This window comes from Pleurodeles waltl, chromosome 4_2 (genome assembly GCF_031143425.1).
Source record: "Pleurodeles waltl isolate 20211129_DDA chromosome 4_2, aPleWal1.hap1.20221129, whole genome shotgun sequence".
Classification (NCBI taxonomy): Eukaryota; Metazoa; Chordata; class Amphibia; order Caudata; family Salamandridae; genus Pleurodeles; species Pleurodeles waltl.
This window is the reverse complement of record NC_090443.1, coordinates 22,080,797-22,093,783: the sequence shown is the minus strand read 5'-3', so window position 1 is coordinate 22,093,783 and position 12,987 is coordinate 22,080,797. Positions and strand designations below refer to the sequence as shown.

At 44.7% G+C, this 12,987-nt stretch overlaps 1 protein-coding gene across 2 annotated transcripts in view; it reads right to left on the bottom strand.

Moving 5' to 3' along the window:
- LOC138292073 (mitochondrial adenyl nucleotide antiporter SLC25A23-like) overlaps nucleotides 1-12,987 on the bottom strand; it is a 195,342-nt gene that overhangs the window by 164,702 nt on the left and 17,653 nt on the right. For both annotated transcript variants that reach the window (XM_069230435.1, XM_069230434.1), the window contains exon 4: nucleotides 12,146-12,257. In XM_069230435.1, coding sequence (XP_069086536.1) covers nucleotides 12,146-12,257 — 112 coding nt within the window. The remainder of the gene's footprint in view (nucleotides 1-12,145; nucleotides 12,258-12,987) is intronic.

Genomic DNA, 12,987 nt, shown 5'->3' with positions numbered 1-12,987 from the left:
TCCACCCCACCCCACCCCAATCCATCTCACTCCAATCCACCCTAATAAAATCTGCCCCACTTAAATCTGAAAGTAATCTATCCCACTCTAGTGTGCCCCACTCCAATCCAAAACAATGTGCCCTACTTCCACCTGTCCCATTCCACCCTGCCCCACTCCAATCCCAAACTTACTCCAACCCAAAACAATCTCCCCCACTCCAATTCGCGCCACTCCAATCCAGTCCACCCCACTCTATCCCAATTCGCCTCACTCCCATCCATCACAATCCAACCACTACAATCCAGTCCATCTCACACCAGTGCAATCCACCCCAACCCAGCCAGTCCAATCTACCCACTCCAAAACAACCCAAACCACTCCAATCCAATCCAACTAATCCACCCACTCCAATCCATCCCACTCCAATCAAGTCCCCTGCTACCCAATCCACCTCACTCCAATCCAATCCACCCACACCACCCCAATCCATCCCACTCCAGTACAATCCACTTTAATCCACCCCACTCCAATTCAATCCACTCCAGTCCAATCTACTCCACTCCACTCAAGTTCACCCCACCCCATTACAATCCACTTCACCTCTATCCAATCCACCCCACTCTTATTCATACCACCCCAATCCAATCCACTACACTAAATGCATTCCACTACACTCAACCCAATCCACCCCACATACCCTAATTTAATCTACCCCACTCATTCCAATCCACCTCACCCCAATCTGATCCACCCCATTCCTGTCCACTCCACTCCACTCTAATTCAATTCACCCCACCCCACGCCACCCTAATCTAATCCACCCCACTCCAATCCAGTCCACCCCTCCAATCTACCCCACCCCATTTCAGTCCACTCCACCTCATTCCATTCCACCCCACTCTACCCCAATCCAAGTTAACCCATCCCAGTTCAGTCTACCCCATTCCAATCCAATTCACCCCATGCCAATCCAATCCCCCCACGCCAGTCCAATCCACCCCACCTCAGTTCACACCATCTTAGTTCAATATATCCTCTCCAATCCAAACCATCCACCCACCCTACTCCAATCCACCCCACCTCAATGCAATCCACCATACTTCAATTCACCCCACTCCAATCCACCACTCTCTAATACACCCACTCCAATCTTCCCCACCCCAATCCAATCCCCTTCACCCTACTGCAATCCAATCCATCCCACTGCAGCCCACCACACAACACCCCAATCCAATCCACCCCACTCTATCCCAGTCCAATCCACTGCACCCCATCCCAGTTTGTCCACCTCACTCCAATCCAATCCACCCACCCCACTCCAGTCCAATCCAATCCACCCACTCAGTCCATTGTAATCCACCCCACTCCAATCCAATCTACCCCACTCCAGTCCAGTCCACCACACCCTAGCCCTATCAGTCCAGTCCAAACTACCCACCCCAATCTAATCTAATCCACTCTCTCAAATCCACCGCAATTCAATCCACCTCACACCATTTCAATCAATCCCACTCCAATCCAGTCCACCCCACATCAGTCCATCCACTATACTCAATCCACCCCACTCTACCCCAATCAAATCCACTCCACTCTACTCCAATCCAGTCCACCCCACTAAATCGACTCCAACCCACTAAACCCTATTCCACCCCACTCCATTCCACTCTCTGCCACTGTCCCACTGAACTCTACTCCCCTCTAATCAACAACACTCTGTTCCTTCTACTCCACTCTACAACACCCCAACAAATGCACTCTATGACATTCTACTCCCCCATTACACTCTGACACTCCACACCACTAACTTTTAGCCATGCTGAACAGCAGCCACACTGGTGTACAACATGGCAAGACACATTGCCAAAGCCAATAGCTCTTGTATGGGCAAGATCTATTGGCTTGGCCAATGCTTGTTAGTAACGTTTGATCAGTTTGAGCTAAAAACACTTCTTTGTATCTGCAGATTATTCAGCAGATGATGGTATATGTGGCAAAACGGCCAATCCATAATTATGCAGATATCACATTGGTCGTAGAATCACAATACCAGTGGCCCTGCCTATGTCTCTTAACATCTAACCTCCACCCTTCAGGTTTTCTGGGCCTACTCCTCCTTCCACTGTTTGCCAGTGTCCTCACGTTACTAATTAGTTTAGTCTTCTACCACCTCTCCCAATATTCCTGAACTCTCCAGCGTGCCTCTACAGCTCCCAGATTTCCTTCCCAGTGTCCCTACCATTACAGGCAGGCCTTACCTCTGCCAGCAATGCTAACCTAAACCAGAGTTGAACTCGCGTGACATCGCTTTACTTTCCAAGCACATTCCAACTGTTGCAACACTCCCAGCATTCCCTAACTCTCCCAGCTTTCCCCTACCAACCAAATGTGTTTCCCAACTCTCCCAGTGTTTCTCAAGTCTCACAGATTCCAGAGCACTTCAGCATTCCCCAACTTCTTTTTGCGCTCCTCTAAACTCCCAGTAGACCCTTCACCTCCAAGCATTCCCTACCTCTCCAAACAATTTTTACCTCTGCCAACTATCTGCCATTGTTCCCTAGTTCTGCCAGCATACCTTTCCTCTGCCAGTGGTCCTGATGTGTGCCAGTGTCTCATGGGTTACTTCATCTGACCCAGTTCTGCCAGGGTAATCCTCCTTCTCAGGCAGGATATGTGGATTATCGTTTTTCTTGGGCTCAGATTTCCTCTGTGAGTTTAGCACGGTTGGCAAGGTGCCCACCTTTGCACTCCTACACGTGAGAACAATGAGGGCAGAGGGCGAAGGGACCACAGTGCTGGACACAACCTGGGTTACTGCTCACCCCCACCCCATTCCCCCCACTTCAGTCTAACAAGGGATTCATTCTCCCTTAAACCTGCAGTAACTGTGCCAGATGCACCATTTTTTGAAGTTTTTAATGCTAGAAAATAGCAAAAATAGATGAAAAATTGGCACCACAGAAGCAAAAGACTTCCAGAGACCGCAGTGTGTTCCGAATATCATTCCTGCAATCGAAGCTCCAAAATATTCACACGCAGAAAGGAGGTCAGTTTTATTTCCTTGACCACCTCGCTGAGATGTTTCTGTGATGTTTTTCAGCTGGCCTTTTCTAACTAATTGCTGTTGCTTGAAAATGATTTAATGTACTAGGTGTCTGCAAGATATCATGTTCTGGACAAATCCCCACTGGTAGAACTATTAATTGCCAAATTTCTAGACTGAAGTATGTATCACCAACATTTTGGACTGGGAGAATTTAGAGCTACATAACATCGACAGACGTCCAAATGTTTAGGCTGTTAGGGCAAATGTACTTACAATTTGATGAATTTGATGTCCAAAAAGTTCTTGCAAATTAAGCACCAACCTATTATGAACTGACAGTGATATTGCAAACTGTCTTTTGTACGAATAGGTCATTTCATTAAATTGCCATTCGGGTGGGGTTTGTCACAATATAATTATTAATTAATGAGGTAGGTAGTAAATTTCAAGTCATTTCAATTGGAGGGCATCACTGAAAAGGTGGCTTGCCAGGGTCAGCCTGCAGACCACCACATCTATCATCACTTATAATTAAAGTTACATTTTTTCAAATGCAGACTGTTTTCCTGAGAGGAAACAAGACTATGTTTAAAAAGAAAAGTGTATTTATTTTTCAAAATGTGTTTGAGAGTTGGTAGTGGCTCTGTGGACCACTGCCTTCACCTCAACAAACAAATGAGCAGGGATATGGAATTCCTATAGTCCAACTCCCAGGACATATTGTTTGGGGTCAAGGACAACAGGTTTTCATGTCTGTTTGTCTTTGGGACAAGCAGGCCCACTCCTTGCAGCACAAACCCTTTGGCTGCCATTTTAAAGTACATTATGGGTCAGGAAAGGCACTGTTTGCAGATAAGGCGATATTTGTGTTCATATGTTAATGCTGTTCGAACTTGTATTTATGGTTCATTAATGCAAAGCCTTTATCATTAAGGGGAGTGCTCTAAGGAAATGTTCTAAGCTTTGGACTGCACTGACAGTGGTTCCAGTATAAAAATGTATTCACATGTTTGGAAAGTTTAACAATATGAGGCTACTTCTAACGCTCCCACAATGCTGTCTGATTAGATGCAAATATTTGCAGAGTCTTGAAAACAAGATTGATTATTCTTTGCTTTCAAATTAAATTGTTCAAAAAAAAAATCGTTTTTCTAAACTACTGTGAGATATTGGGTACTATTCCTTTGAAGCATCACTTAGTAAAATGTGTTGATGCATGCTAGTATTTTCAAAAAATATTCATTATGCAATATCAGGTTAACAAGTATCAACAGAATTATGGAAAACATTAAACCAAACAAGCATTGGCAAAGTCAGAACTCCAAAAAATTGGTGGTCAGCCTTTTGGTTTTGTCAATGCTTGTCTTATTTTGACATGAATTTTCATTTTTATAGCTGTGGGAGCTGCCGGACCGCCATTACATAAAAACACTGGCAAAAATAAAAATATTTTTTGTTCTCAAAAAGTACACATTGCCACAATGTTTCTGGTACTGAACAAAATTACATTGTGTGCCGATATGCTTCTAGTGAAAGAGCAGAATGCTGTCACTCACAGTGAAGCCAGTCAATAGAGAAAGAGATGAATTTTAATAAAAAACAAAAGGTCTTAGTTAACACCAGACCTATTTATCCATCCAATTTATAAAGAAAGTCACAAAAGTGCACTCATAGTATACGTTCCTGCATTAGTGCAGATTTACAGCTTCACAAATTCACAAGAATTTACAGAAGTAGGCCAGGAAATCGTACTCCTACAAAATATTTGTGAACTGCATTTTAGCACGAGCAAATATGAATGTGTTGATTTGCTTGTGTGAAAATCTGTTGAGTGTTTACAGGTCCACTTTCCCTTTAACTAATTTTTTTCCCCAACAGTGGAAGAAACTTTACTGCTGTTCTTGTCAGGAGTAAATTTCCAACCTCTCTCAGTATGGGAATAGATTAGAGAAGAGCTGGTGAAAACCCCTAAAACTTGCAAGTTAGTAGGTTTGCACACACAAAAAGGCATTTAAATCCTGGAACTATTAGTTATTACTACCCCCAGCGCCAGTAGGTAGATCTTTGGAAAGGTGGCAATATAAGGGAAATGCTAGATTTAAACATTACTACAGTATGGGCCCTGGAACAATCAGAAAAGCTCTTATATAATGAAATTGCTGCCATAATTTGTTGCCGCACTATATGGCACCAAATGGACAAATGGATTTTTATACAGGGCAAAGTGGATTTATGAAGCAACCTGTCCCATGGATAAGTAGCTATTTTATGAAATTCCACATCCCTGAATGAGTTACCGCCTTCGGTTAGGTGTCAGTAACTTTTCAAAGATTTACGATCAGAACTTTTGGTTTCAAACCACTGTTGCATCACATACCGAATTCCAATTTGAGAGTGAGAACGCAAACTCACTTACATGTATGCCATAATGATTGCTTATATACTACAAAATGCAAATCCACATATGTGTTTTAATGTGTGCTTTTATATTTTAATAATGAATTGCTATCTTGTTTCTCTACCTGTTTGAAGTTTACTGAAGTCTTAGCATAATTTCACACGTACATTTCGAATGAGTATCCATTTATGTCATCCTGTGTTGTACACTGCACATTTTAGACACACTGTACTAATAAGCACAGCCTGGATTTGAAGTTGGCATAGCAAAGCAAGAATTTGAGAAAAGTTGTAGAGTCAGCTCAACTGTGATACTTGTATATTCTTCTAAGGACTTCTTGCATTGTTTCCACTAGAAAGGCCTGGCATCTGCTCATTAGTGCCTATCTCTGGGTTTCTGTTTTATCATTCTGTTTATCCACCTTCTATTCACTTGCATTGATAAAAAGTGCTTAACCGTGGCACCAAATGTACTGATTTTAGTATTTCATGCTCCAACTACTAGCCAGGATCGCTCAACTGATGATTAGGCATTGACTTGCTTATTTGTTTAATACCTGTGGGCTATTTTTGCATTAAATGCATGTTAGTCTTCCAGACACCATCTTGAGTATCTGTGTTATCTGTGCTTTTTATTTATTTATTGATTTTGTAAGGAAAGGACAACCTAAACATGTCCCTTACAAACTGTGATTCGATATCCATTTGTAAACTCTTTTTGCGATTTGGTAAGCCGTTTTCAAATCACAAAATGGGTTTAGTGAATACCCAAAACCCATGATGAGGTCCCAAACCCTCTAATTTCGGAAACTGCAGGATCAGCAACAACAAAATATCTTAGTGCATCTGACCACCAGTTTGATGACTTCCCCTCCCCCAATGTAATCTGAAACACAACCCTATCCCAGATACTTAACACAGGCACTGACCAGTCTTAAACTATGCAAGATGGCCAGAAAATGTTAGCAACTCCTCTCCTCGAACAAAAAGCTGAAATAATATGGCATTCCCTCTCCACCCACTGCAAGACTACAAGATGTCATCCACTCTCCAATAACTGCAGACCAGAAGATGGCATTTGCACTTATCTAAAACTGTAAGATATGCAAGTAAACCTCTTGTCAACCTCTGTCAGACAAGAGTAATACTGCATATCCCTCCTACTAATTTCAAAAGATCAAAAGAGAAGACTTCTCCTCTAACACTATAAAACAATAATTCAATTGCAACTCCTATTCGCTAATATCAAAAGACCAGAGGAGTTCTCTCCTCTAACAACATAATAATAGAGTAAATCTGCACTTCCTCTCAGCTAATAACGAAATATTAGAAGAGGAGACTTTCCTATAATAGTATAAGACAAAAGAATATTGCATGCCCACTAAGATGAGAACAAAATGTCTCCTCTCCTTTAAGACAAGATGGATTAAAGATGGCATCCCCAATTACTACACGAAGAGAGCTTGGAATCTTCTCTCCACTGACACTAAATTATCAGAATATTAGAGGTCCGCATTAATATTGCAGGATATTTCCACTCTGCTAATTCTTGAAGATCAAAAGATGTTGGCATCGGGAATAGCACGGCACAAGCAGAACAAAATGCCACTTCCAATCTGCTAACACTTCATGATCAGAACAAGTAGGGTGAGATGTCTCCTAATACCACTAGACCAAAAGAAAATGGCCTCCCTACATATAAGCTAGTTATAGTTAGCACCTAATTCCCATTGACAAAGTGTTTTTTGTTTTGCCAAAAACTTTAGCACCATTTGACAAATCTTCACAAAATGTTCAAAACCCATAAACTAATTACTTCAGCTGCTGAATTTAAAGTTTTGGGGAGATTCATCAACCAGTGGCAGACAAAAACGGGGGGTCCCAAAATGCATTTCCTCCATGCAGTTTTCCATAGGGTTTTTCACCACAACTACGGCCTGAACCAATGTACTGAATTACACCAAATTTAGCAGAAAGCTAGATCTTGGTCTAGAAAGATCTAGTTTTGTGATTTAGTACAAATGCATTCAGTATTTTACTAAATATTAAAGTAAAAAGAAATATAGATATCTAGAAACGTGGATCCTCTGTGGATCTGACAGATATCATGCTGAGATCTGACTGGCTGCTTCAACTAGAAAGTGTTGGCAGCCATTCTAGGACTCAGACTCAGCCAGGTCCCAAAAAAAAGTAAAAAATAAAAAAAAAGAGAAAGGGGCATGGCAGGAATACCCAGACCCCTGAGGTCTGGTGGTGGGGAACTCTGGAGACCCACAAGGACCAAGAAGTATTTTTCGATTAAAAAAAATCTGCAATAATCGTGGAGGATCTGCAAATCTCTGGAATAATTAACAAAAAACACAAGCACGGTTACCCGTGCTTGCTTATAGTGGAGCCCCGTGGTGGGCCACGACCTGGGGCCAAATGTCAATATTTATTTTTAAAAGGGGGTGCATGCGACTGCACTCCCCATGGCCAATATCGGACCATGGGACCACTACCTCCCCGTGGCCAGGCCCATGTTAAATGAAGAGGTGCGGGTCACGTGCCCCCCCTTCCAAGGCCATTCACGCCCCGGGGACCACCACCTCCCCAGGGCAAGACCGAACAAACCCAGGGGAGGGGTCCGCGTGGACCCACCTTCTGGGCCCATTACTGCCCCAGGGACCACCAGCTTCACCGGGGCAAGACCGATTTTGGAAAATAAGGAGGGGACATTTTCGGCCCCAAGGACCACCACCTCCACAGGGCATGGTCGAATTTTCAATGGATTTGGTGCCCCCTCCCGGGCCGTTTTCGGCCCTAGGGACCACCACTTCCCTGGGGCAGGCTCTGCAAAAACAAAGGTGAGGGCTGCGTGGACCCACTTCTGGAGCCATTAATGGCCCTGGGGATTGCCAGCCCCCAGGGCTGCCTGCCTATGTCCCCAGGTGCCCAACCTCGGGGCATAGTTGTTTGCTGTTGCTTGGGGAAGCAGGAAAACTATTTTTCATCTGTTTTCCAGCCCACTGTCAAGCGGGCAGGAAAACAGATAAAAGAATTGCTCCAGCAAGCAGGAAGTATCATTTTTGCTGCTCCCTGCGTGCAGGAGCAATGCTGGCTCCTACTGGAGATGGGGAGCTGGCAGGGGCATTGAAGCCCTTTCCCCACCAAGGTCCCCAACAGTGTACACTGGGTGCCCTAGGTGGAGCCAAGGCACCCGAGAACAAGTGGCCAGACGCGGGGTGGGGTCCTCGGGCCAAATTCGGACCGGGAAGGTGGGTGTGTGGTCCCCCTCCCCTTGAAATAATTGGCCAGGCCCCAGGGGATGGGGTTTCACTGAACCAAAATCAACCCAGGGAGGGCCGCGTGGCCCCCCTCCCCTTTTAATAATTGGCTGGGGCATGGGGTCCCTAGTAGCCAAAATTGGCCCGTAGAGGGGGGCCACGTGGCTCCCCTCCCCTTTTAGTAATGGGCTAGGCTCCCGGGATGGGGTCCCAAGGGCCAAAAGGAGAGAGGCCATGCAGCCTTCCTCCCTTTTAGTAATTGGGTGGTCCTGATGGATGGGGTTCTGAAGGCCGTAATTGGCCTGGGGAAGAGGGCTGCGTGCCCCGTCCCAGGTTGCCTACATATGGGGGGGCCCTGTGGCCATCTCCCCAACAAGCACGGGCGAAGGCCGTGCAAGATGTTGGGGTGAGTGCTTGTGGGGGGTTGGCTGCAGGCCCTGTAGCCAAACCCCGGCACGTATGGCCAAATGCTGTGCGTGGTGCACAGTTGGATGCCCACAGGGGGCTGGACTTAGGGCCAGGCCGCAGCGCAGCAGGGGTTGGATTAAAGTAAGGTAAATCATTTTACTTAACTTAAAAAAAACCATAGAAATTCACTGAAAAAACAAAGGTTACAAGGACGTTATAGTTAGGAAATATAATTAAAAAAATCCTTAGACCAAGTGCATTGCCCCACTCTCCTCCTGAGCGGCATTTCTGCCTGCTCAGGCCAATCGCAGAACTTCTTTCATGCTGTGGAACAGCATGAAAGAAGTGTCGTGATTGGTTGGGGAGAGAAGACAAGGCGGCTGGAGCCGAGCGGCGCACCACAGAGGGGCAGGTAAGTGGTTTTTTTTTATTATTTCACTGCCTTCCCTGCACCCATGCTCTATGTGCTGCCCCCCACCCTCTCACCCCTTTCTGGTAGCAGTTGTGACTGGTACAGCACATACCTCAATCAGAGTAACAACAGCAAGGGAAGCAAAGCCTGGTACCTGCTCTGCAACTAGAACAAGAAATAGAAAGAGACGTCTTCCATTCAGACACTACAAAAGGCATAAAAGATTATACCTCCTTGTGAGCTGTGCTTGTATTATTCGGAAACGCAATCAAATCTGTTTACAATATATATATATATATATATATATATATATATATATATATATATATATATATATACACCTCCTTCTAATCACAGCAAGGTCAGTGCAACATGGCAGCCCTCACTCCCCATAGCAAGAGGCAAGGCTTCAGTAAGATGTAGACACAAGCACTAAAAGAGCCAATACGTTTAATGCTGTTGAACAACTGGATTTGCCAATAGTTTTTGCCAGCAATGAGCAGTATCGCCCAAAAAACAGAAAAGAAAAAATGAGAGCTAAAGGCTCAGTGATGAGTCATTATGTGGGTGTTTTAAGATGGCAGATGCCACTTAGACAGGTTAATGGAAAAATACATTTTACTCGTGCAAAATCCTTTTTTGGATAGAGGACTGGCCCAGAAGCAAACTGCAGCCGCGGGCACCTCTACAAACATGTTAATTAAAAAGAATACATAATTTACTGTGTCGGGTGAGGGGTAATGGCTGAGCTGGTGTGTGGCAGGTGTAGGAGAAGGAAGGAGGACTGGGCGGGGATGTGAAGGAGCAACTGAGACACACAAAAGCACTTTTTGAAAAGCGGAGTCCAGCAGCAAGAAAATGCAGCTGCTAGACCGTCCAAAAAAAAGTCAATTTAAATGAAAAAAATTGTTTCGAAGACTGCGAGGAGTAGAGAAGAAATAGAAGAGCAGGTGGATAAAGCAGAAGTGTAAAAACAAAGAAAAAAAAAGTTTCCCAAATATGAGTTATGGAAGGATATAGAAGACAGGATATCAAATTATTCTAAAGAAGAGATGCCCCATGAGATAGGCAAACAAACGAAGAGGACGGTAAGCCATTGAATAAAAGTAATCAAACGAGACCGACAGTAAAGGCAAACAGTGGTAAGGAACGGGCGGGCCCTAAGCTCACTGTAAGCTTTTGGTGTGCTCCACAAGTCAAGAGATCTTATGCAAACAGACAGCTAAAACTGTTTGGTAGGAGAGACTTAGAAAATGAACCCCCCCTCCAAGCACAATAAAAGCCACAAATGTGATATCTCTCCATGCCAGTCACAACTACATTTGTGGAATGCGGCTGCAAGAACAGAGCACAGCACATCCCATTCAATAACAGCAAGAGTAGCAAACCATGGCAAGTCTTTCCCAACCGTAGTGCAAGAAGCAGAAAATGGCAACTACCTTGTGATACCTCCCTCCCAGTCAAAGCAGGAACAGCAAAACATGGCACTTCTCATCCACTCACAAAGGTTATAAGCAACAGGTCACATCTTATTCAATCACATAAGTGGAACGTCACTCCCCATCCAATCAGAGAATGCGTAGCAGATGACGACATCTCTTCTGCAATAACAGTAACAGTAAAACATGGAGCTTTCTTTCAATCTTAATGAGAAAACTCCCATCCCGGCAAAGGATCACAGCCCCCAACCCAGCGAGACAGGTGGAAGCAACACCTCCTCCATCAGCAGACCAACTGAAGATGACACCTCCCCGCCTACTACTGCAAAAGCAGATGGTATCTCCCTCCTAACCAAATCAGCAGCAACAGAAGATGGCTCTTCCCTCCCACTGCTCGAAGGGCATCTATTGCAGCACTCCTCCTGCTAAAAGGCACAGAAATTGGCTGCCCTCTTCAAGAAACACAAAAGAAAGGTATATTCCTCGCTTCCTGCAGCTAGGAAGAACATGAAAATGTGGTACATCGTCCAGCGGCAATGGGTCTAAAAGATGATAAGTATTCACTCCCAACAAAAGCAACATAAACCGTTTTTGTATCTCCTTATCACGCCACATCAACTCTAATAAGATACAGAGAAACAGGATCTTGCTTTGAGGATGAGTCAGCCCCAAATTTCACAGGTATTTATTCAAGAGGGTGGTGGTTAGTTGTTTTTCAGGCAGGGATGACTGCTCTGGATCAAGCAACTGGGAAGCCCCAGAGCTGTAGAGCTCAAATGCAGGGTAATCATCAAATAGTTACCTTGGCCTACAAGGCTCTGGTTTGTTAGCTGTGGCACATTTAAAGAGAATGTACTGAAAGGCGTTTGCTACACTACCTTTAATTCATTCATTAATTTCTGTTAGTACTTTTACGCCACCTGTGCCGCACTCACTATGGAATTCTCCAGAGGTCATCACTTTCAGGACACTCGTCCAAGTCACCAGTCAAATACTTCAAATAGACATACTTCCCCTTTCCGTAGGGTGTGGTACCAGAGAAGTGCAATTCAAATATGGTCTGACAGAAACATTGTGTCCTAAATATCTTTTACAAAAATATTGCCCTATTGGAGTTACTAATGGAAAAACTCCCGGGGCCCACTGAAGACCCAAACATCCGTACCCCTCCCCACCACTGCTGCCCCATGATCCTTACCGTGGAATGCTTCCAGTAGTGCATGACTTCTTCCATGTTCTCCAGTGGGTTCAGCAGGAAGTGGTCTCTCCACTCATGCCAGTTAATGGTCATGCTGCCATCTTGATCCATGCTACAATGACAAACAGCTCAGGTGAGAACAGGGGATGCAGCATACAAATGACAGAATGAGGCTATCTATAGAATATGAACAGTGGCATAACAAAGGACCCGGCAAACCCTGTGGTGCGGTGGGGCCCTGGGCTCCAGGGGGCCCCCTCAGCACAGTATCCTGACCTGAGGGCTCCAGAGTGCAACACGAGGGGCACTCTCCATGTACTTTGCAGGAGGGTCGCCACTAGTTTCGTTAGGCCTCTGAATATGAAGTACTTAAATTGGGCCTCTTTGCGCTAGTGACATTAGCTTGCTGTTGAAGGACAACCTGACGTTTAGTAGCCATACAGTGGGGGTGAGGGAAGCTTTTCCAGACTTCCAAAAAGGAGGGTGTAGGACTTAGCCCCAGAGTTGGTACTGGCGCAGGTTCACTATTTCTTGGCAGCGTAGTGCTCTTGTTGGCAAGTTCAAAGCAATGGGCACGTGCTCGCTCACTAAGTAGTTTGGTCCTCGGTCTCTCTCCTAGAATGGAAAGTTTCCTGGCAATGGCACTCTCTGTGAAAGAGGCTTGCTAAGGCGATGTCTGCGCACTAGAATGGGTATTTCTCAGCACAGCTTTTTTTCCTTTTAAAGGTCATGTCGAGGACACCCATGTGTACCTGGTTTTCTTTTTCTTTTGCTTAGGTTTACTTTTAAACACACACTCCATTGACAAGGTGATAACATATCAATCTCTGTCACAGATCAGA